Source organism: Zalophus californianus, chromosome 4, assembly GCF_009762305.2.
Source record: "Zalophus californianus isolate mZalCal1 chromosome 4, mZalCal1.pri.v2, whole genome shotgun sequence".
In the NCBI taxonomy this organism is placed as follows: Eukaryota; Metazoa; Chordata; class Mammalia; order Carnivora; family Otariidae; genus Zalophus; species Zalophus californianus.
In genome coordinates, this window is record NC_045598.1 from 76,648,074 (window position 1) to 76,674,411 (window position 26,338).

A 26,338-nucleotide genomic window follows, 5' to 3' on the forward strand; every position below is an offset into this window, starting at 1 on the left:
GCATTTCAAAACAGTAGGCAAAGAGGGGCGCCTGGGTGGCTCAATCGTTAGGCGTCTGCCTTCAGCTCAGGTCATGATCCCAGGGTCCTGGAATTGAGCCCCACGTCTGGCTCCCTGCTCAGCAGGAAGCCTGCTTCTCCCTCTCTCACTCCTCCTGCTTGTGTTCCCTCTCTCACTGTCTCTCTCTCTCTGTCAAAAAATAAATAAAATCTCTAAAAAAAAAAGTAGGCAAAGAGAAAATAGCAACATATTTATCAAACATGTTTGACCATCTTTCAGGGACAAAATATAAATTCCTAACTTATACTATATAAAAAATTAACTCCAGATGCCTTATAAGAAGACTACAGGTAATAAAATGGTTTGCAAGTATTAGAAGAAATGATAGGAGAAGTCTCTGTGGCAGAGACTGCTTTGCCTACCCAGCATCCACTCTCTTTCCTTCTTAATAGCAGAACCCCAATTTTAATCTAGGCACACTACTGCCAGGATATTTCCCAGTCTCCTTTGCACTTAGGGGTAGTCATATAACTAGTGCAAACTGTTATCAGGACATCCAAGAAGTCTACTAAAAGAGAAGATACTCAAATGTAATGGCTGAAGACCTCACAGTCATTTTGGATAATAAGGTGACCTTGAAATAGAAGTTATGTGTGATGGCAGAACTGAAAGATAGAAACTCAAGTACTGATGATACCATGAAGCCACCATATCTACCTTAGACTATCCACTTTGAGCTCTCTTCTGTGAAAGAAAAGTAGCCGGCCTTCTTCAAGCTATTGTTAATTCATTTCATTATTATATAGTTTTACACAGTTGAACCTAATCCTAAGAAATACAGGATAGGAAAAAACTTCCTAAAAGACACAAAACCTAGACTTATAAGGAAAAGATTAATATGTATGATTTTATAACTATTTAAAACTTCTGCATAAAACCAGATAATACATATATTTCCTTCTAATAATCAGGGATTTGCAAATTTTAAATATAATTTTCACCCATTAGATTGACAAAAGTTTAAAGATACAAAACAAGTATTAGGATGTGTGGAAATAGTTACTCTTTTTACACTATGGGTGGGAATTGTAAATCAGAGAAGCCTTTTCAAAGGCAATTTGGCAATATATATTAAATCTTCTCATGCATATACATTTTCACCCAGAAATCTTTGAAAAATATGATATAAACACCAGGAAGCTCACTTCAGCACTATTTGTAATAGTAAAAATCTGTAAGCCATCTAATTCTTCATCAACAAAGGAGTGGTTAAAAATTATATTTATAGACTACATTGCTATTAAAGTATATGTTGCCGTTAAAATAAATAAGGTTGACGTGTATATATACTGATACAGAATCTTTTTATTTATTTTTTATTATTATGTTCAATTAGCCAACATATAGTACATCATTAGTTTTTGATGTAGTGTTCAACGATTCATTAGTCACGTTATTACACCCAGTGCTCATCACAACACATGCCCTCCTTAATACCCATTACCTAGTTACTCCCTCCCCCACCCCTTCCCCTTTAGAACTCTGTTTGTTTCCCAGAGTCCAGAGTCTCTCATGGTTTGTCTCCCTCTCTGATTTCTTCCCATTCAGTTTTCCCTCCCTTCCCCTATGGTCCTCATGGCACAATAAGAACAATAATTATGATTTTTTTGGTAGTAGACATTACATATGTTTATTAGCACACATATCTGTGCTAAATAAATAGGAAATTGGAAGGATGCACCGCAAATTACTGATAATAGCTACTTCTGGGGAAGAAAGATGGGGAGGTCAAGACAGACCTTACCCTCTGATTTATAAATTTTTGATTCTTTAAAAATTAATCCATGCCTTACTTATATAATAACAAGAAACAAATGAAGAAGAAAAGAAATCACTGATTTGAAAATACATCTTATGAGTCAATTGAAAAATACCAGTTAAAACAAACAGAGCTAGTACTGAGTACAAAAGATCTGGGAATTAAAGTTATGAAAAATAAAAAATAGCCTTAAATTAAAGGTCAGAAACTTGGAAGGATAAACGTTTAAAACTAAGAAGATTAACATCTACTTAAAAAAAAAAAAACAGATCTGAAATTCAGCACAGTAACAGGGATATGAGAGACACATGAAAGTGGTAACTATTAACCATCATCACCTACCAAAAAACTGTACATTTTGGATTAAGAAAAGACCCCACACAGTTCTCTCTTCCTGGTCACATTCAAGTAGATGCAGAAAGGTGGGAAATTATAATAGGAAACTAAATTATGATATTTATAAAAAATTATAAAATCAATTCTAAAATCTGACAGCCCCAATTAAAAGAATGTATGACCCAATTTAAGGGAAGGTAAATGGAAGCATTAAAGCTGCAAATAAAGTGTTCCTAAGAAGATGCTTGTGGAAATATACCTTGATTTAATTTGACCCAATAGTTGACGCAACAGAGTATATGGGAAAAAAATCATTGAGAGAAGCAAGAGACCTAGGTTCTAGTTCTAGCTCAGTCTCTAATATTGCAAACAAATCTTGGGAAAATCACAGCTTATCTGGGCATTACTTACTTCATTTGTAAAATGAAAGGACTAGACTATATAGTCTCCAAGGGTATTTGAATTTCTAGAAAAATATAGCTAAGAAACAGAACATTAACTTCTGTTGTCCAAGCTATAGATCTGCCTGTTGAGCTGTATACAACTGTGAGAAGTTTGTTTCCGGGACTTCAAGGCATGTGGGAGATAAAATTCAATGGAATATAAGGAAGTATCCCAGAGAGAGTGACCTCCTCTAGCTAAGGAGGAAAAACAAATTCTTTGGATAACGGGTTTTATTGAAGTACATAAGTCATCTCACATGAAATCACATCATCTAAGTCAAAAAGTTTAACAGTAAGACCTAAATACTCAGAAAATCAACCTCTAAGGCAAGCAGAAAAGAATATCATTGTATTTGCAATGGCAAACTGTAAAAGTCACAATTTACAATGTAGTCTTAGTTTAATCTTCTAATTACTATTCCTTTATACAAACTTCCCATTCTCGGTAGAATAGACATTCCACTGTCATATATGCATTCTCTCACTCATGTTTTTACTTTTACTATTTGTCTCTCCCAGAATGCCACTATCATTTAATATACATCTATTATATGTGTTTTCATATTGTCCATTATCTTTATACACGTGGTTCTCATTCAAGATAACTTGAAAGCTCCTGATGATGACAAACTTAACCTTCTTTTCTATCATTACCTTGCTTTAGCAGAACACACTCTCAAAAAATGTTTGTTGATTTAAAAAATTCACAAATTATCTATTTTAATTGAAGTCAGGGTTTTGGACATTAATTTCCCACATCTATATTCTGACACCTTATTTTTATGTAAATGTGTTCTTTTTTGTATTAAGGAAAACAAATTTAAAATAAATTTTAAAACTAAAAAAATTGTTATAAATATGAATCACAAATGGTAGTATTTTAAGACATTTAACAATCATCTTTACCAATTTACTTTCATTTCTCTTGTTTTAATTCTTCCTTCCATTGGAAATCTATAAATAAAAACACAGGGCAGAACTTTTATTATTACTACTTATTTTAACTAAATAGAACCTTTAAAAATGATTTAAAACATATTTAATTTCCATACCTGATAGTTACCCGATTTGGATCTTTGTTCAAAGTATTCAGTGTTTTCTTTTCATTTATCCTTAACTGCACATCTGCTAATTCCTTGCAGCTGGCTATCATTGTGACCTATAAAATTTCATCATTTGCCCATTTACTTATATCCCTTCTTTACTTCTTTCCTCTCATCTTTCTCTGTATTTACTTATTTTCCAAGCTGCCTTGGGATATCACAGCTTTATCATTTCAAATGTGTAACAGAATTAAAAATTCGCTTTATACATTTTGCTTCTTTAAAGATTCATTCATTCACTAATAAGTGTTTACAAACACTTGTTATATGCCAGACATTATGCTAGAGACTGGGACTACACCAATAAGATCATAAAGTTTAACAAAATAAAATTTAAAATATTCAGTCTTGCTCCTACCACACAGTAAGCACTCAATTAATGTAGCTGTCATTTCTACTATTATATTATTATTCACCCTTCTGTAGTTTGCAAATCACTATCCTGAATGACACTAATTTTGTAATGGAAAGAATGCTTTAGATATTAAGAAATATGTATTACAGAGCCTAGTTCTGACAAATGACTTTGAGCAAAGCACTCCCTGTGCTTTGGTTTCTCACATCTGTAACATGAAACTAACATCCGTTCTAATCCTCTTACTTACTGAACTCAAAATAAGATTAGTTAATGTTAATATTAGGAATTTTCTACTCTCGATTCCCTTAGTTAAGAATGATATTTACATAAAAAGACAAGCATTCTAGTTTTCATCAGTTTTTGTGCAGTTTTTGTATAATAATCTCATTACAAAAATCAACTTAGATATTTTAAATAAAAATTAATGGTTAAATTTGAGAATAACAATAAATATCTTGTTGCATATTCATGTCCCCTATAAAGGGAGAAAGGACCACTACAGTTCACAGGTATCAACAACATGACAATCATTCTATTTACTGCTATAGCTATAAAGTTGCCCTCACTGTTGATATCTTAGTATAACCTTGTTTTCACTCCCACTTCTCCATAATCACTGCTTTTTTCTGGTCTTTCACCAATACTATCCTATTTCTACTATTATTCTGATGCAAAAGATTTAGGGAAGAATTGCAAGTACATGGCACACGTGTCCAACATTGTACATCACTCACAGCAGACTTGCCTAATATATCATGCCACATCATCCTGGTCTTTCTCAACAAAGTATACTTGGTAGCCACTACCAAGGTAATTGGCATTATCACTTAAGTTGAAAGGTAGTTGCCATCCCCACTTTGGGTATGTATATAAATTTTCTTAGCCCTGATACAGAGATACAATTGAAAATTTATTGTAAAGAGTAATATTCCATATCTCATGATCAAAAGTATATAAGATGGAGAGACACAGCACTACTAGAAATGCTTTCTTGTCTGCTCACTCATTCTTAAATTGCATGAGATATGCAAATTAGTTGTTTCTCCACTATTATTTTATACTATATCATTACATATTTATTTTCTAGTGACAACTAATTTACCAGATCTAATAAAGTCTCTTTTCCACTGATGGTACAAAATTTCTTCACTGTCTCAAATGTAATGTAATACCAAGCCATCAATCTTCCTGCCTCTGTGGAAAAAGATGAAAAAGAAACATTCACCCCAGTTGAATCAACTTGCTTTTTCATCAGTTTAACAAACATTCCTTAACATCTATTCTATGCCTACAACAGCATCAGGTACAAAAGACACACCAGAAAATCTAGAAGATAGTTTCTAGAATTTATAGGTTGGCAAGGGAGATAACTATATGAAAAATAGCCAGACTAGAGGACAAAATCCAGTTAATGATAATATTTACATATACAAGGGGCACCTGGGTGGTTCAGTTGGTTAAGCATCCAGCTCTTGACTTTGGCTCAGGTCATGATCTCAGGGTCATGATATGGAGCCCGGCGTTGGGCTCTGTGCTCAGCCTGAGTCTGCTTGAGATTCTCTCTCCATCCCTCTGCCCCTCCCTACTCTGTGCACACACACTCTCTCTCTCTTTCTAAAATAAATAAATAAATCTTTAAAAAATATATTTACATATACAAGCTTAAGTACAGAGGAAATTAAACCTAAGAGAATGGTCAGTGTGGGATGCCTTAGTAGAGAAAATGGGGCTTGAGCAGGATTTAAAAATAAATAATATGCCTTGGCAGAAAAGAAAAGCTGTCATGACCTCAGTAAAAAAAATCAAGACTTATTTATCAAAACAGTAAAGTTAAAGACTATCTTTAGGGTCACCTGGGTGGCTCAGTCAGTTAAGCATCTGACTCTTGATTTCAGCTCAGGTCATGATCTCAGGGTCATGAGACTGAGCCCCATGCTGGGCTTGCACTGGGCATGGAGCCTGCTTAAGATTCTCTCTCTCCCTCTCCTGCCACTCTCTAAAAATATTTTTTTTAAAAAGATTATCTTTAGAATACTTTAGTGAGCGATATGGCTTGATAGTGACTATGAGTTCAGGTGAAACTGACTTGCTTTGAGTCACTGCTCCATCACTTAGTAGGTAGGTGATCATATGCAGGTTATTTTACCAGTTTCTTAATGTAATTTGGGGATAATAGAAGTATATATGTCATATGTTTGTTGTGAAGATTAAATGCAATATTACATATATAGTACTTAGCACAGTGCCTAACAGTAAATAAATGTTGCCTACTTTTATTACCAAAACATGATGAATAATAGACTATGAGGGCCTGAAAGAGCCTTGAAATACTAACGAAGGAGTTTAGATTTTGGACTTGATTTATAAAATAACAGGGGACCACTTAAAATTCTTGAACAATATTTAAATAAATTGACATTTGAAAACAAATTGTTTTGGAAATAGACATTGAGTTGGCTAGAAGTAGCAATATGGGTAGAACAGGGGTAAGTAAATGATGAAATTCACTTGAAAAGTTACTGGTTTCAATTACAAGTTGTCAAAAACATTACAAAGAATTTCAAGCCTTGTGAGCACACACAGGAAACAGCTGGGAAGAAAAAATTGCATACTGCTGCTACAGGTTTTGCTGAAGAAGGGAAGAATTGGACATTCCATCAGGCATACAGGCATCAAGGACATGGTAGAGTTGACAGAACTAAGAATCAGGAAAAGAAGTAGCCAAGGAAGCTTAAAAGCGACTTTATCAATTAAGATCCTGGTGGATATGTTCAACCAAAATGCGGGTGATGCAGTCGTTCATAAAAGGCAGCTTCTGAGAGCAGTGTGTGAGATACAGAGAATATGGTTACCATGGGAACAAGTATGTTAACCTTTAGGATATATTTAAAGATGCTCCTCTTACCCTTGATGTTTATAAATTAATATAAGGTTTCTCCCTGCTAGAGAAAATGAAAGGTTTGAGAAAAGACTTGATGCTTGCTGGCTTATTAGAAAGGATGAAAGAGGGACGCCTGGGTGGCTCAGTTGTTAAGTGTCTGCCTTCGGCTTGGGTCATGATCCCAGGTTCCTGGGATCAAGCCCCCATCGGGCTCCCCACTCAGCGGGAGCCTGCTTCTCCCTCTCTCACTTCCCCTGCTTGTGTTCGTTCCCTCTCTAGCTGTCTCTCTCTGTGTGTCAAAAAAAAAAAAAAAATCTTTAGAAAGGATGAAAGATTCCTAGGTAAGGTATAAAAATAACTTAGAATGGAGGAATTCCTTCTTACACCAGAGGGTCAGGCTTTTTATTCTATTTAAGCATTCAACTGATTGATGAAAATCACCCACATTAGGAAAAGGCAATCTGCAGGGCACCTGGCTGGCTCAGTTGGAGCTTGCAACTCTTGATCTTGGGGTTGTAGGTTGGAGCCCCACTCAATTTTCATTGAGTCAGAGTAGAAGGATTGGAAAAAATTTAAAAGATTTGCAAGTGAAGGTGGAAATAAAGAGATGCTCCAAACCAATGACTAAGCATGGCAGGAATATTAAGGTAGGCGTATAAGACAAGAAATCCTTGGATAGGGAACTTTGAATTAAAGATTCTCCATCAGCTTTGCTAAATGGCCTTAGGACTGCATTTTAGGTTAAAATTCTCTTTCCTTCTTTCCTTCTTTGAAGCAAACAACTAAACAATTCATGCAACCTCATAACAAGAACACTAACCTCAATAATTATCCTAATAAAAATACTAACACAGTTTAAAAGACATGTTACATTCCTCATAAAGTTATACATACATACATAGACACATGCATGCACACATACATAAACACTTTGTGTTGTTTTTTTTTTAAATAACGTAGTGGTGTAAGGTGTAATAAGAGTTGAGGCTACCGAGTTATAAACACAAAAGACAATATGTACAGAGACTGGACATTGGGTAATATGTACTTTCAAGGCAGAGTACATGGCCAACCTGGGCCCAGAGAAGACCAGGTAAAAGGGCATCATGTGCAGTGCTGTATTATTCTGAGAATTTGGCTACTTTCATCTAGATTTGTGTAGCTTATGTTAAGCTGCTATGATGGTTAATTTTAGGTGTCAACTTAACTGTCAACTGGCCATAGAGTACCTCTATATTGGGTCAAATATTATTCTGGATGTGTCTGTGGGGATGTTTTTGGATGAGATTAACATTTGAATCTGTAGACTGAGTAAAGATTGCCTTTCTTGTCTTTTTTTTTTTTGAAAGATTTTATTTTTAAGTAATCTCTACACCCAATGTGGGGCTCCAACCTACAACTCCAAGATCAAGAGTTGCAAGCTCCAACTGAGCCAGCCAGGTGCCCTGCGGATTGCCTTTCCAAATGTGGATGATTTTCATCAATTAGTTGAAGGCTTAAACAGAATAAAAAGCCTGACCCTCTGGTGTAAGAAGGAATTCTTCTGCCTGACTGCTTTGAGCTGGGACATGGGTCTTTTCTTGAGTTTGGACTTGAACTGAAACATTGGCTCTCCTTGGGTCTCAAGATGCCAGCTTTAGGCTGGAATTTACACCATCAATTCCTCTGTTTCTCATGCCTTCACACTCAGACCAGAACTATACCATTGGCTCTCTAGACCTCTATCTTACTGAATGCAGATATTGGGACTTCTAAGCCTCCATACTCATGTGAGCCAACTACTTACAATAAATTTTATTTATCTAACTAGCTAGCTAGCTATCATCTATCAACTTTGTGTGGGTGTGTGTGTAAATGTGTATACACACACACACACATATATATAATATGCATGTATATGTATAGCCTGGACATGGAATGACAGAAGAATTAAAGAGAAATCAAAGACATCAAATATTTCATAATCTTAAGCTTGGCAAAATGGTTATGCTATTGAGAATGATAGGCAAATATATAGACAGAGATATACTTTCTAACCTTGGACAAAAGAGAGCAACAACTCATGTTTATGGTAAAAATTTTTTACATTGATTATCCCATTTGATCATCACAACAACCCAATAATGTAAGTAGGACACATAATATATTCCTGTTTTGCAGATGAATAAACTAAGGTTCAATGAGCATAAGGTCACAGCTAGCAAGTGGTAGAATTGGGAGTGAAATCCAGGTTTTGGAACCCAAATTTTATGTTCATTCCATTTCACAGTATTCCAAGTCAAATTAACAGTTACATGCTTCTGGACGTCAAGTTTCATGTTATTTATGTAAGTAAAGACTTCCAACAGAAAATGGAGCACTGGGGCACCTGGGTGGCTCAGGCAGTTAAACGTCCCACTCTTGATTTTGGCTCAGGTCATGATCTCAGTTTCCTGGGATTGAGCCCTGCATGGGTTCTGTGCTCAGTACAGAGTCTGCTACCTCCCTCTTCTTGCTTTTACTCTCACTCTTGCACTCTTTCTCTCAAATGAATAAAAACTTAAAAAAAAACCCAAATAAAATAAATCTTAAAAAAAAATTGAGCACAAATTTTGTAAAGAAAGTGAGAAACAAAATCAAAATTACAGTTTTGAATTCATTTATGTATTGACTGTAGCTGAAGCTTGAAGGTAAATCATGTTTTTAAGTAAATAATCATAAACTGGGAATGACGGTCCAAGGTCTGCAATTTCAAGAAACCCACAGGAAAGCAAAATGGTCAGCAAAGAGAGATCGCTTAAAGCAGAGGAAAATTAAAAGATTACTAAGAGGAAAATTAGTCAGGTAATAGTCACTGATGATGGAGAAGGATCATTATAGATCATTTATTTGGTATATTCAAGAGTAGAAGGAATGGTATCCGTGTATTCAAGAAGTTCCACAGGGAAGGAACGATAGTGGGAATTAGATTCTTGAGAGTGAAAGTATCTAAAGAATAGATGAAGTTACATTAATGATTCTCATGCCCCCTCTGAGACACCCTAGAATACACAAAAGATAATTTTCACAAACAAAATTATGTTTATCAGAAGGACCATGGGAGAAAGAAAAAACAGTTATATATCTAGGACCGAGAGTAAGGGCAATAAATTGCTTTAAAAACTTAACCTTATATAAATAGATGAAAAGAACCAATCAGCACAATAAATGAAATTAAAAATACATTTGATGGAATAAATAGGTTGGATGAAGCAGAGGAACAAATTAACAACCTAGAAGACAGAAACAAAAAGTAACCAAACTGAGCAAAGGACAGGAAAGAAAATTATGCAAATTGAGAATACTCAGGGAACTCAGTGATGCCATCAAGTGTAATAACATTTGCATTATAGGGATCTGAGAAGAAAAGGGAGAAAAGGGGGCAGAAATTTATTTGAAGAAATTTATTTGAAGAAATAATAGCTGAAAACTTCCCTAATCTGGAAGGAAACAGACATCTAGATCCAGGAGGCACAGAGATCCTCCCAAAAATTCAAACCTAGGAGGTCCACACCAAGACACATAGTAATTAAAATGGCAAAAAAACAGAGATAAAGAAAAAATTTAAAAACCTTATATTAAATACAAGTAAAAACATGATACAAAGTCATACATTTCTAAACTATGGTTGCAAATATATAAAAAATGCATTAAAAAATGGAAGGATACATGTCAAATGCTAACAGTAGGATTCCGATTTCTTAAAAAGTTTTCTATAGCTCTCAACTTCTATTAAGGATTAATTTGAAATAATGAAGTCAATATTTCCCCCAAGAAACTTTTTTTTCCCCTAAAATAAATGTGTGGGTTTTTTTTTATTAACATATCACGTATTATTTGTTTCAAGGGTACAGGCCTGTGATTCATCAGTCTCACACAATTCACAGCACTCACCAAGCACATACCCACCCCAATGTCTATCACCCAGCCATCCCAACCCTCCAACCCCCCCCTCCCCTCCAGCAACCCTCAGTTTGTTTCCTGAGATTAAGAGTCTCTTATGGTTTGTCTCCCTCTCTGGTTTAATCTTGTTTCATTTTTCCCTCCCTTCCCCTATGACCCTCTCTCTTGTTTCTCAAATTCCTCATATCAGTGAGATCATATGATAATTGTCATTCTCTGACTCACTTATTTTGCTGAGCATAATACCCTCTAGTTTCATCCATGTCATTGCAAATGGCAAGATTTCATTTTTTGATGGCTGCATAATATTCCATTGTATACATATATACCACTTCTTCTTTATCCATTCATCTGTTGATGGACATCTAGGCTCTTTCCATAGTTTGGCTACTGTGGACATTGCTGCTATAAACATTGGGGTGCATGTACCCCTTCAGATCACTACATTTGTATCTTTGGGGTAAATACCCAGTAGTGCAATTGTTAGGTTGTAGGGTAGCTCTATTTTTAACTTTTTGAGGAACCTCCATACTGTTTTCCAGAGTGGCTGTACCAGCTTGCATTCTCACCAACAGTGTACGAGGGTTCCCCTTTCTCTGCATCCTCGCCAACATTTGTCATTTCCTGACTTGTTAATTTTAGCCATTCTGACCAGTGTGAGGTGGTATCTCATTGTGGTTTTGATTTCTATTATCCTGATGCCAAGAGATGTGGAGCATTTTTCATGTGTCTGTTGGCCATTTGTATGTCTTCTTTGGAGAAATGTCTGTTCATGTCTTCTGCCCATTTCTTGATTGGATCCTTTGTTCTTTGGGTGTTGAGTTTGATAAGTTCTTTATAGATTTTGGATACTAGCCCTTTATCTAATAGGTCATCTGCTAATATCTTCTCCCATTCTGTCGATTGTCTTTTGGTTTTGTTGACTGTTTCCTTTGCTGTGCAAAAGCTTTTTATCTTGATGAAATCCCAATAGTTCATTTTTGCCCTCGCTTCCCTTGCCTTTGGCAATGTTTCTAGGAAGAAGTTGTGTGGCTAGGGTCGAAGAGGTTGCTGCCTGTGTTCTCCCTTAGGATTTTGATGGATTCCTGTCTCACATTTAGGTCGTTCATCCATTTTGAGTCTATTTTTGTGTATGGTGTATGGAAATGGTCCAGTTTCATTCTTCTACATGTGGTTGTCCAATTTTCCCAATTCACAGCACTCAACATAGCACAACCATTTATTGAAGAGACTGTCTTTTTTCCATTGGACCTTCTTTCCTTCTTTGTCGAAGATTAGTTGACCATAGAGTTGAGGGTCCATATCTGGGCTCTCTATTCTGTTCCACTGATCTATGTGTCTGTTTTTGTGCCAGTACCATACTGTCCTGATGACTACAGCTTGTAATAGAGCTTGAAGTCTGGCATTGCGATGCCACCAACTTTGCTTTTCTTTTTCAATATTTCTCTGGCTATTCGGGGACTTTTCTGGTTCCATACAAATTTTAGGATAATTTGTTCCATTTCTTTGAAAAAAGTTGATAGTATTTTGATAGGGATTGCATTAAATGTATAGGTTGCTCTCAGTAGCATTGACATCTTCACAATATTTGTTCTTCCAATCCATGAGCATGGAACCTTTTTCCATTTCTTTGTGGCTTCCTCAATTTCTTTCATGAGTATTCTATAGTTTTCTGAGTACAGATTCTTTGCCTCTTTGGTTAGATTTACTCCTAGGTATCTTATGGTTTTGGATGCAACTGTAAATGGCATCAAATCCTTAATTTCTCTTTCTTCTTCCTTGTTGTTGGTGTATAGAAATGCAACTGATTTCTGTGCATTGATTTTATATCCTGCCACTTTACTGAATTCCTGTATGAGTTCTAGCAGTTTTGGGGTGGAGTCTTTTGGGTTTTCCAAATAAAGTATCATATCATCTGTGAAGAGCGAGAGTTTGACTTCTTTGCTGATTCAGATGCCTTTTATTTCTTTTTGTTGTCTGATTGCTGAGGGTAGGACTTCTAGTACTTATGTTGAATAGCAGTGGTGATAGTGGACATTTCTGCCATGTTCTTGACCTTAGGGGAAAAGCTCTCAGTTTTTCCCATTGAGAATTATTATTTGCTGTGGGTTTTTCATAGATGGCTTTTATGATATTGAGGTATGTACCCTCTATCCCTACACTCTGAAGAGTTTTAATCAAGAAAGGATGCTGTACTTTGGTCAAATGCTTTTTCTGCATCTATTGAGAGGATCATATAGTTCTTGTTCTTTCTTTTATTAATGTATTGTATCACACTGATTGATTTGCGGATGTTGAACCAACCTTGCAGCCCAGGAATAAATCCCACTTGGTCGTGGTGAATAATCCTTTTATTTTTTATTTTATTTTTTTAAGATTTATTTATTTATTTATTTGACAGAGAGAGACACAGCATGAGAGAGAACACAAGCAGGGGGAGTGGGAGAGGGAGAAGCAGAATCCCCGCTGAGCAGGGTGCCCAATGCGGGGCTTGATCCCAGGACCCTGGGATCATGACCTGAGCCAAAGGCAGACGCTTAATGACTGAGCCACTGAGGTGCCCCCATGAATAATCCTTTTAATGTACTGTTGGATCGTATTGTCTAGTATTGTCTAGAATTTTTGCCTCCATGTTCATCTGGGATATTGGTCTGTAATTCTCCTTTTTGGTGGTGTCTTTGTCTGGTTTTGGGATCAAGGTAATGCTGGCCTCATAAAATGAGTTTGGAAGTTTTCTTTTTTTGGAACAGTTTCAGAAGAATAGGTATTAATTCTTCTTTAAATGTTTGGTAGAATTCCCCTGGGAAGCCATCTGGCCCTGGGCTCTCGTTTGTTGGGAGATTTTTGATGACTGCTTCAATATCCTTAGTGGTTATGGGTCTGTTCAGGTTTTCTATTTCTTCCTCGTTCAATTTTGGTAGTTTATACATCTCTAGGAATGCATCTATTTCTTCCAGATTATCTAATTTGCTGGCATATAGTTGCTCATAATATGTTCTTATAATTGTTTGTATTTCTTTGGTGTTGGTTGTGATCTCTTTCATTCATGATTTTATTTATTTGGGTCATTTCTCTTTTCTTTTTGATAAGTCTGGCCAGGAGTTTATCAATCTTATTAATTCTCTCAAAGAACCAGCTCCTAGTTTTGTTGATCTGTTCTACTGTTCTTTTGGTTTCTGTTTCATTGATTTCTGCTCTGATCTTTATTATTTCTCTTCTCCTGCTGGGTTTAGGCTTTATTTGCTGTTCTTTTCCAGTTCCTTTGGGTGGAGGGTTAGGTTGTGTATTTGGTTGTATATTTGAGACCTTTCTTGTTTCTTGAGAAAGGCTTGTATTGCTCTATACTTTCCTCTTAGGACTGCCTTTGCTGGATATCAAAGATTTTGAACAGTAGTGTTTTCATTTTCATTTGTTTCCATGATTTTTTAAATTCTTTAATTTCCTGGTTGACCCATTCATTCTTTAGTAGGATGCTCTTTAGCCTCCATGTATTTGAGTTCTTTCCGACTTTCCTCTTGTGATTGAGTTCTAGTTTCAAAGCATTGTGGTCTAAAAATATGCAGGGAATGATCCCAATCTTTTGGTACCGGTTGAGACCTGATTTGTGACCTAGGATGTGATCAATTCTGGAGAATGTTCCATGGGCACTAGAGAAGAATGTGTATTCTGTTGCTTCGGGATGGAATGTTCTGAATATGTCTGTGAAGTCCATTTGGTCCAGTGTATCATTTAAAGCCTTTATTTCCTTGTTGATCTTTTGCTTAGATGATCTGTCCATTTCAGTGAGGGAGGTGTTAAAGTCCCCTACTATTATTGTATTGTTGTCAATGTGTTTCTTTGCTTTTGTTATTAATTAGCTTATATAATTGGCTGCTCCCATGTTAGGGGCATAGATATTGACAACAGTCTCTTCCTCATCTCTTTGGTTTAAAATCTAATTTGTATGATATAAGGATTGCCACCCCAGCTTTCTTTTGGTGTCCATTAGCATGGTAAATGGTTTTCCACCCCCTCACTTTCAATCTGGGGGTGTCTTTGGGTCTAAAATGAGACTCTTGCAGACAGCATATCGATGGGTCATGTTTTTTTTGTTTTTTTTTTTTTTTTATCCAATCTGATAGCCTGTGTCTTTTGATTGGGGCATTTAGCCCATTTACATTCAGGGTAACTATTGAAAGATAGGAATTTAGTGCCATTTTATTGCATATAAGGTGACTGTTACTGTATATTGTCTCTGTTCCTTTCGGGTCTATGTTACTTTTAGGCTCTCTCTTTGCTTAGAGGACCCCTTTCAATATTTCTTGTAGGGCTGGTTTAGTGTTCACAAATTCTTTTAGTTTTTGTTTGTCCTGGAATCTTTTTCTCTCTCCTATTATCAATGACAGCCTAGCTGGATATAGTATTCTTGGCTACATATTTTTCTCGTTTAGTGCCCTGAATATATCATGCTAGTCCTTTCTGGCCTGCCAGGTCTCTGTGGATAGGTCTGCTGCCAATCTAATGTTTCTACCATTGTAGGTTACAGATCTCTTGTCCCAAGCTGCTTTCAGGATTTTCTCTTTGTCTCTGAGACTTCTAAGTTTTACTATTAGACGTCAAGGCATTGACCTATTTTTATTGATTTTGAGGGGGCTTCTCTGTGCCTCCTGGATTTTAATGCCTGTTTCCTTCCCCAAATTAGGGAAGTTCTCTGCTATAATTTGCTCCAATATACCTTCTGACCCTCTTTCTCTTTTTTCTTCTTCTGGGATCCCAATTATTCTAATATTGTTTCGTCTTATGGTATCACTTATCTCTTGAGGTCTCCCCTCGTGATCCAGTAGTTGTTTATCTCTCTTTTTCTCAGCTTCTTTATTTTCCATCATTTGGTCTTCTATATCACTAAATCTCTCTTCTGCCTCATTTATTCTAGCAGTTAGAGCCCATTTTTTATTGTACCTCATTAATAGCCTTTTTGATTTCAACTTGGTTAGATTTTAGTTCTTTTATTTCTCCAGAAAGGGATTCTCTAGTATCTTCTATGCTTTTTTCAAGCCCAGCCAGTATCTTTATAATCATCATTCTGAACTCTAGTTCCAATATCTTACTAATATCCATATTGATTAGGTCCCTGGCAATTGTTACTGCCTCTTGTTCTTTTCTTTAAGGTGAGTTTTTCCATCTTGTCATTTTGTCCGGAGAAGAACAGATGAATGAGAGAATAAAATGCTAAAAGGGTAACGACAACCCCAGAAAATTATACACTAAACAAATCAGAAGAGACCTGAAACCAGAGGGGTGGTGAGGGGAGAATATGATCAGGCTGGTGAATAGAACAGAACCACATACTTGATTTTGGGTGTATTATGGTCTGTTAGAAGAAACTGCCTCCCAAAATTTTAAAGAAAGAAAAACATACATATATACAAAAATAAGGGTAAATACGATGAATGGATGGAATATGACTGTAAAGATGAAAATTAAAAAAGATTTTAAAAGGAATTGATAAGAAGTTGGTTAGCAAAAGAAAGAAAAAAAATTAAAAAACAAAAAAAAGAGAGAGAGAGAGAATGTGATCAGGCAGGAGACTAGAACAAAGCCATACACTAGATTTAGGGTATATTTTGGTCTGTTAGAAGAAGCTGTATCCCAAAACTTTAAAGAAAGAAAAACTTATATATATACAAAAAATAAGATTAAATACAATGAAGGGATAGAATATGACTGTAAAAATGCAAATTAAAAAAGATTTTAAAAAAGGAATTAATAAGATGGTTGAAAAAGGAAAGAAGAAAAATTCAACTAAAAAAATAGAAAAAGAAAAAATAAAGAAAATTTTAAAAATTAACTTTGAAAGACTAAAGAATCATGGGGAAAAAGCCATGAATTCTATGTGCTGTATTCCTCTAGCACTGGAGTTTTGCAGTTCTCATTGATCAGTAAACTTGGTCTTGACTGGATGTTCTTACTGATCTTCTGGGGGAAGGGCTTGTTGTAGTGATTCTCAGATGTCTTTGCCCCAGGAGGCATTGCACCACCCTTGCCAGGGGCCAGACTATGTAATCTGTTTGGATTTGCTCTCAGGAGCTTTTGTTCCCCGAAAGCTTTCTGTACAGCTTTAGAGGATGAAACTGAAAATGGCAGCCTCCCAATCTCTTGCCCCAGAGGAGCCGAGAGCTTGGGGCTCCACTCCTCAGTGGTCCCTCAGAGAAAAGCAGTCAATCACTCCTGTTTCTCTGGTCCCCGGCTGCACTCTGTGCTCACCTGGCCTGTGACCGAGCGTTTCTATCTCTGGCACATGACCCCATTTGGAGTCTCCAAACCCAGCAGATTGCTGTGATGAGCTCCCATGCTGCTCCTCCTGCGGGAGGAAGGGGAGTCTCCCCGGATCTGCCCCTTGTTGGGTCTCTGCTCAAAGAGCAGTGGCCTGTGCTGTGGATCACGGTTTTTGGCAACCCAGAGCTGAGAGCCCACTCCTCAGCTCCGTCTTTGCAGCTGGCTTCCCCACTCCAATGCGTAGGAGCTCTGCCACACTCAGACACCCCCTTTCTTTGATCCCAAGGGTCCTGAGACCACACTGTCCCAGCGAGGGTTCCACCCCCCGCTTAGCAACTAGAGTGACTTCCCTCACTGGAGCAGACTTCTAGAAGTTCCGATTTTGTGCTCCACTGCTCTATCACTTGCTGGTAGCCGGCTGATGGAGGCTCCCTCCCCACACGGTCTATCTTCCCAAATATCAACTCCGATTCACTTCTCCGCATGTCCTACCTTCCAGAAAGTGGTCGCTTTTCTGTTCATAGAATTGCTGCTATTCTTTTCTTCTATCTCCTGTTGAGTTTGTAGGTGTTCAGAATGGTTTGATAACTATCTAACTGAATTCCTGGAACCAGACGAAATTTAGGTCTCCTACTCCTCCACCATCTTGCTCCTCCCCCCCCAAGTAAATGCTCCCCCAAGAAACTTCTAATCATGAGTGCTAAAAACTACAAACCATTCTTTGTCTCTTCTATTGTACTCTAAATAGAATGAAATAGAGAAAGAGAGAGAGAAAAGGAGCCGAAGTAACCATCTGGATAACCAATGTTTGAATAATTAAGAACTGGCAAAAGAGTATCTACAAGAATTATAAGAGGTTTGAAGAGACCCAAAGATTTGAATATTTCAATTCTCTGCCAAAAGTCACCAGAATTAGTGAAAACAAAGGGTCTGTCAAAAAGAAGCTCTATAGTTTTATAAATAGGACTCTTACATAAATATATCATGCTAATAATGATGATACCCTGCTGAGACAACTGAGACCACAATTTAATTTTAGTATCATCTAAATTTTAGTAGAACATATTTTTTAAATTTTTTTCCCTGACAGTTATTATTTAATAAACATCAGAAAAAAATTACTTCCTCACCTTTTTGTTTTTTGAATGTCTTTTAATATTAACTATTTTAAAATTTAGTCTTAGTCTTAAGCAATTGTTAAATTTACTAACTGATGTAAAAATTACCAGTTGGGGGGAGCCTGGGTGGCTCAGTCAGTTAACTGTCTGCCTTTGGCTGGAGTCTCAGGATCAAGTCCCGCAATAGGCTCCCCACTTAGTGGGGAGTCTGCTTCTCCCTCTGACCCTCCGCTCTCTGGTGCTTTCTCTCTCTCTCTCAAATAAATAAATAATCTTTAAAAAAAAATTACCAGTTGGTTTGAAATTAACATCTTCATCCATCGTTATCAAGTCCAGAAATGATAAATCATTCAGATTCTTCAAACATAATTCTGTCCAATAATAAACATATTTTTATTTTAGTAAGATAAGGGAGCAGCACAAAATACAGTTTATAATCAAATATGCTAAAGTTCTGTTTCTATATATTTGCTGTGGGAAAAACTATAGTCACTACTTAAGTGGTAAGGAAAAACTCATTAAATAAAAGAGACAGTTAATAGGCTAAAAAATTTTTCTAGTAGTAACAATAATATAAATTATCAAAATAAGTTATGAAATAACATTTACAACTTCGACTTTTAATTTTAAATGAGGATATTTGTATTTCCTCATTTAATTCTCATAATAACACAACAAGGCAGGTACTAATATTATTTCATATACAAGTTAGGAAACAAAGAAATAGAGAAGCTAGGTTACTTGCTCCAGGTCTTTGTAACCACCCTGCTACCTGATTTCCAATGTGGCCTGGTTTTCTTTTTCTTTTTCTTTTTTTAACTTTTATCAAAGATATATACACACAAAGTATAGTCAAATAGATCTACAAAGATTATTTAAAAAACACCAATCTTTTCCCTCCTCTGAGTCTGCCACACTCTTGAGGCAACCAATTGTGACTATTTCAGCTGATGCTTTTGGTACTTACTTTAGCATCTCTAACATGCTACTATTGCTACCTGGAAGGAACCTCTGAACAGGAAGTAATGCAAGTTCAGCTCTCACTGACTGATGAAGATCAGAGCAATTGTAGTAGCCTGTAGAGCCCACAGTGCTCCCATTATTCTATGCTATAAAGCCCCGAAGACTGAAGGTAATTCAGAGCAGGGAGTGGGAATGCCACAACCTGTTCAATCTTTAAATAGAGTAGCCACTCACAAAAACACAGCCCATAAAAGGCAAAATTCTTTGAGAAATACTTCAGTTTAAGCAACATTGCTTAAGCAGCTTGATAAAGTTTTAAGTATTTGGTTAAGTAAGGCTTTTGAAGTTTTTGCCAATTTTCTTAATTACCCACTATTAACACGCAATAAGTTAACCAGTCAAAGAAGAATACTTACTACATTATATACTGGGCACTATTCTAACCTTTAGGTTTACAGCAGTAAGCAAGACACGGTTTCTTCTCTACAGAACTTATATTTAATGGAAGAAAACAATCAGTACAGAATTTAATAATAAATAATAAAGTTTCAGGCATTGAAAGGTACTATGAAAGAAAATAAAGCTGAAAGGACCTAGAAAATAAGAATTTTTTAGGTTTTAACTTTTTATGTATTTCTGATATAAAGCTATGTAATATCTGATATAGTAAGGATATATTCATCCTAATTTTCAACATAAGCATGTCACCTTTCCAAGAAAAGGAAAACAGCAATAATATCATGGAAATTGTTTTACCATCCTCTCTGAAGAGGTAGATTTAATTAAGGTAGTCCAAGAAGGCCTCTCTGAGGAGTTAATATTTGATCAAAGATCTGAATGAAATGAAGGTGGAGACCACAAGTAAAATATGTGAGAAGTCTTCTAGGAATAAGGAAAAGAGTGGAAGGACCTGATGTGGAAACAAGCTTGGGGTGTTTTAGGAACAGCAAGAGATCCAATTTAGAAACAACAGAATGAAAGAGGGGGAAAGTGACAAGAGATGAAGCCAGAGAAACAGGCAGGGAGATATCAAGGTGGATTTGTAGGCTCTGTTGAAAGTTTGCATTTTATTCTAAGAGTGATAAGGGAACTACTGGAGGATCCTGAGCAAGAAAGTATAACCAAATTTAGAAACGCTAAGAATCCTTCCTAAGAGATTTAAAGCAGATCTCCAGGGATACCAAAATATTACATTCAGTTATATAATAAACTTGGCTATTCTTTATAGGCAAAACTTAGCTACCCTATAATGACTAAATATAAGGCAAATATGAACTGTGGTTCTGCTAATTTAACAAAACTTAAATCATTACAATTATCAGAATATAGCAAGACTATATTGGACTATCTTGGTGTATTTGATCATTATGATCAAAAAATATGTTTTAAAAACTCCATTATAAAATTGATCAGTAAATAAAGGATAATACAACTATTTTATAGATCTGTTTCTCAATAGCAGCATTATGAATATATGATATTACTTAGTACCCTGCTTCAACAATATATTTATTCTTTAATCAAGATAATTTTACTGCTTCATCCTTATCTCTGCATTTTAATATGCCATATGTGTACATCCAAGTAGAGAATAAATTAAAATTAGCTAAATATTTTCAGATCTACACCAAGTGAGGGTCTAGACTAGGAGTGCTGCTATGCAGATGGACGTCTACTCCTCGATCCTTTTTTTTTCCCTCTTAAAGTTATCTTTGTACCCAATGTGAGGCTCTGGTGCTTGAACTGACAACCCCAAGATCAAGGGTTGCATGCTCTACCAATTGAGACAGTGAGGTACCCCTCACTGTCTAAATATTTTTAGTGGATCTAAAATTTTTTCTTTCACTGAAAGAGAATCTCAATACAAAGAAGAACTGATAATTTCTAATCCTAATAAATGCTCAACAATTTTTTGATATTTGAAAAGATGGGTAATGAAGTATTAATTAATTGAAAAATTAAGCTGGGATTTGATGGGAATATATCATTAGCACAGATTAGGCTAAGAAGCCCATAATCAAGGTAGGCTTATATATTCAAGTAAAATTAAACTAGAAAAATGAAGAGTTGTATATCTATAGGCAATATTTTCAAAGATGAGGGTCATTTTTAAAATAAAAACAAAGTTAACATATTATAAAAAGGAAGATATTCTGATAGAATTAATAAATTCATTAATTCAGAAAAAAAGCATATGTGCTAAACTTTATTTGCATGTGAAAAAGAAATACTTCATATATTTTTTTCTGGAAACAAGTTTACTTTTTTAAGAAATAATTTGCCAAAGAGTATTCTTACTTTCACACTAACTGACCTTTCTCATTAAAATTTATAAAATATAATTTTTTACAAGGAAATGCATCTAACCTTGTAATTTTGCTTCAATTCCATCTTTGTTCAATCCAGATGCAAAACCTGTAAAAGTTATGAAAATTCATAAAAATTTAAAATAGAAAGGACTTAACTCATTTTTATAGGCTCAGTTTATACCCTAGTTAACTAGAAAAGAGTAGTCTAACTTAATCTTAAATAGGGGGAAAATAGCTTAATGAGTTAAAACAAGGCTTAGCTATCTATAGAAAATAACCACTGCTATAAAATCCTTTCAATATCAATTAGCTATCTTTTGCTTTTTTACTGTATAACCATGACCATGCATACTGTATTTTTTCCCCTTGGAGATCTTAAAGTTTTGAACCTGTGTACATTAGAATAGTATTGCAACAAATCAGGTTTTAATTTGATATAATTTGGTATCAGCAATTCCAAGTATTTTTACTTTATAAACTGTACCATATGAAAGAACCTTCTAGAAGCAATATAACCACATGTGTGTTAGCTTTAGAAGCAGGATGCAAACTCCAGCAGCAATAGCAGTACTATATACTTTGATTTGAACACTAGTTCAGACAAAATTTAAGAATTTTTTTTACTTTAACTTTTAAAAAATAATTTTAAGCACTTTTATTATTTTTATTTGAGTTAATTTTTTTAAAAGATCTATTTTTAATGGTGCTCGTTTCAAACCTTATTAAAAGACTGGAAGTAAAACAGATAAATATTTCTCACATTTGTCTACTCTTGCCTCTAATGTATTTATGAATATTGTTATTTTTTATTTCTGTTACCTATTAGTGTCTGTCATCTATTCTGTGACTTAATAGCATAAATATAGACTCAACTGACTTGAAACATTTACTACTTTTTCAAATCAAGTAACAAACCATAATGAGATGGATTTTTCAAGGCTCTGATATAAAGCAAAGTTGATCGTATCCATTCCAAAGCAATATTCACATCTGTGATGGTATGTAACACTATCTCTGCATTTAAATGTTCAATAAGATGTCTGTGTAAACTGGTAGAAAAAAAAAAACCTTTGTATTAGTAATATGTATTTCAATGCCATAACCTTACCTTTTTAAACTGCAATAATATTTTGAATAATTCAACTGAATATAATTGAATAATATACTCATTGCTATATTATTAATTCATGAAAAATAACTTAATTTTCAAAAATATAAGAGAAAACCATAAAAATCAGTTCAACTGTTAAAAAATTATAGATTTTTCTCTATCCCATGGCTCCAGAAGACATTATTAAAAAGAGTGAGAGTGAATATTCTCTGAGTATTACAATCATATGCTTTACTAAAAGCTTCCAGATTGCCTCTCTCTCTATTATTAAACAAATTTTAAAGATGTAAAGAGATGTGAAAATTATCGTCTTATTACTAATTTGGCCTTTTATAACAAGGATACATGCCACCACATCCTAGGAAACTACCAAATAAAAATATTACGCTGCCCTTTTTTTTAACTATTGAGTTTCTTAAAAGGACACAAACTTTCTACTTAGATTATTGAAAAGTTTCAAGACAATGGCCTTAGAAAATCTCCTAATCAAATTTCCTTTTAATATGTGAAAAGGAAAAATATAAGCGGTATTAACATCTTTTTAGAATATTATCTGTATTACCTGCTTTCTACAGTGTCACTACAAGCTAACATCTGAATATACTTCTCTTTTGTACTTAACCGAGTCATAATAACTGCAGTAGCTGTAGTATCAAACTGGAAAAAAAAAATAAACACAGAGAAATGTAGTAAAAAAGAGTACATGTTGGTACCAGTCCTCTTCAAGAACTCATGAATTTCATTTTATATTAAGCAGTCCCTGATTTAAACAACAGGTCAAAAATGCCTTAAAAATGTTTCTGAATTTGAATGTTCACTGAAAATTTAATTAAAAACCTTCCAAGAGTATAGATGTAAAAATATTACTTTGGTTTCAATGTAACATAATTTTGGTATTAGTAAAATCAAAACAAACTTAGGCATCTGGATAAAAATTATAAGATTGGTGTAGTTTACATATAACCTAATTGATCTCATAAAAACTACGATTTATATAACATAATATTTTGACTTCTTTGAAAAGATACTCTTCCTAAATGTTCCCTAACTATATGAATGACTTCTTTATTTGAGTATTTGCTAGAGTAGGACATGTTTTGTAATGTATATAGGCTAATTTTTAATTGTCACAATACCTGGGGACCACTATTGGCATTTTGTGCTAAGACTCGAGGATGCTACACATTCTGCAATGTATGACAGTCCTACACAATGAAAAACTGTCCCATCTAAAATACAAATAGCATCCCCATTCAGAACAAAAAACAAAATTCAAAAAAAACCCTCAAAACCAAAAAAAAAAAAACCCAAAAAAACTTTTGACAGTATATACACATTCATCAACCCAACCACCAGCCAAGGGAAACTCAGAGGGAGTAGAGGCAGCATGTCTCCTTTGGTGAGACTTGTTTTACTTCTATGTCTCCACTAAAGTAGATTTTCTGTTGCACTTATTTTTAAACCTAATCTGAATATGAAATGTTAATCTCCTGTTTAACAAAAAGTACAAAAAAAAACCAGTTTTTGCTTTTTACCTTATTTTAAAACAAGTTACAAACAAAATATTGTCACTTACTTGAGGTCGACCAGCTCTACCAATCATCTGTAGAATATCTGTTTCACTATACTCTTCAAACATTCCTCCAGCATAATGCATCGTAGATTTTATAACTACTAGGTGGGCAGGCAAATTTACTCCCATAGCTAAAGTACTGGTAGTAACTGCATCAGATTAAGAAATAATACTTTCAAGCCATATAATTTTATTGCCTCAGGTAGACATCATTTTATAAAATATATATTCTTATAAATATAATAAACATTCATACATAGGGAATTTAGGAAAAACAAAGAGAAAAAGAACATTACAGTGTAAAATAATAACACATCTTAAAACCAAAAAACAAATTCTTACTTTTCAGGTAGCACTGTTCAGTAGCATGATAAAGAACTAAAACTGCCGGAGTTTACTGTAGCATGTATATGCATGGGTAATTACATAATTTTAGATTCTTGGAAGAAAAGCAGAAATAAGTCAGAATACTTGAGCTTTTTCTTTTTTTCTCTTAACAAATAGTTTTCCAAAATATAATAGCCACAAGAATATGTTTTACTTACAAAGAACTGGCAGATCTCCAACAGTGAAAGCTCCTTCAACTACTTTTCTATCTGACAGCTCCATACCAGCATGATGATAAGCAACACCATGTATTAAGATATCTATAATAAAAATATATAATCTGTTATATGCTGTTAATATTTCATCCATAATTGATTTCTTTCATGTGTAGCTGAAAATGCTATTCAAAAATAATCTCTACACTTACCTCTCAGTTTTGAATCTCTTATGGAATATGCACACTTCTGTAACCTATTTTAAAAATACCATAAAATTATTAAGAGTTATTCCCATTAACATAAAAACTCTTAGTTTATTAATCATTTTGAAGCTATAGATATTAGTACGTTTTCACAATATCATTGTTTGAAAATCACCTTTAAGAAGTAGAGAATATCTAACTTTCATATTCAGAAGTCCCTAAATTTACAACTCAGCAAAACAAGAAACAATTTAAAAATGGGCAAAGGACCTAAAAAACATTTTTCCAGTAAAGTTATACAAATGGCCAACAATACATGAAAAGATGCTCCACATCACTAATCATCAGGGATAAATGAAAGTCAAAACTACAATGAGATATCACCTCACACCTGCTGAATGGCTTAGTACCAAAATGACAAGAGATAACAAATGCTGGTGAGGATGTAGAGAAAAGAGAACCATTGTGCACTGTTGGTGGGAATAGTAAACTAATACAGACACTATGGAAAACAATATGAAGATTCCTAAAAAAATTAAAAATAGAACTACCATATCATCCAGCAATTCCACTTCTGGATCATATCCAAAGGAAACAAAATCAGTATCTCAAAGAGATACCTGTACTCCTATGTTGACGGCAAAATTATTCAGAATAGCCAACATATAGAAACAACTTAAGTGTCTGAGACAGATGAATGGACAAAGAACATTTGATACACACACACACACACACACACACAATGGAATATTATTCAGTCTTAAGAAAGAAGGAAATTCTGCCTTTTTCGACAACACGGATGAAGCTAGCGGGCATTGTGCTAAGTGAAATTAGCCAAAATGGTAATAATATGGTAATATAGATAGTCGATTCCCATATTATCCCACCCTGATTAAGAAATTGAAACTGAGAGAAGTAATGTGTCCAATGGTACACAGCTAGTAAAGTGGCAGCACTGCAATCCAAATCATGGTCTCTAACTTAATGCTGTTTTTTTTTTCTTTTTAACATTTATTTATTTGAGAGAGAGAGAGAGAACAGTGGGGGGCAGGCAGGAGAGAGGGAGAATCCTAAGCAGACTCGGAGCCTGACGGGGGCTCCATCCCATGACCCCAAGATCATGACCTGAGCCAAAACCAAGAGTTGGTTGCTCAACAGCCTGCACCATCCAGGAGCCTCTCATGTTGTTTCTAATACCAGCATCTCATTCTTGGAAAAACAGGAATAAAAATGGGGGATAAAGGGGAAAAAAAAAAAAGGAGAGACAGAGTGAAAAAAGAATTGAAAGACAAGAGAAATTTTCCTATCAAAAACTAATGATGTAATGTATGGTGATTAACATAACATAATAAAATAAAAATAAAAAAAGGTGATACTAAAATTATGGTTATGAAGTGTAC

At 34.9% G+C, this 26,338-nt stretch overlaps 1 protein-coding gene across 13 annotated transcripts in view; it reads right to left on the reverse strand.

The window, feature by feature from the left end:
- The window catches only part of HFM1 (helicase for meiosis 1), a 124,621-nt gene that overhangs the window by 64,857 nt on the left and 33,426 nt on the right, over window positions 1-26,338 (reverse strand). For 12 of the 13 annotated variants that reach the window (XM_027569609.2, XM_027569573.2, XM_027569517.2 and 9 more), the window contains 10 exons: window positions 24,945-24,988; window positions 24,736-24,837; window positions 24,194-24,339; window positions 23,180-23,274; window positions 22,422-22,555; window positions 21,565-21,612; window positions 18,525-18,605; window positions 5,162-5,253; window positions 3,651-3,757; window positions 3,505-3,552 (listed from right to left, as the gene is read on the reverse strand). In XM_027569609.2, coding sequence (XP_027425410.1) covers window positions 3,505-3,552; window positions 3,651-3,757; window positions 5,162-5,253; window positions 18,525-18,605; window positions 21,565-21,612; window positions 22,422-22,555; window positions 23,180-23,274; window positions 24,194-24,339; window positions 24,736-24,837; window positions 24,945-24,988 — 897 coding nt within the window. The remainder of the gene's footprint in view (window positions 1-3,504; window positions 3,553-3,650; window positions 3,758-5,161; window positions 5,254-18,524; window positions 18,606-21,564; window positions 21,613-22,421; window positions 22,556-23,179; window positions 23,275-24,193; window positions 24,340-24,735; window positions 24,838-24,944; window positions 24,989-26,338) is intronic. The other variant, XM_027569563.2, reaches the window with a different exon arrangement.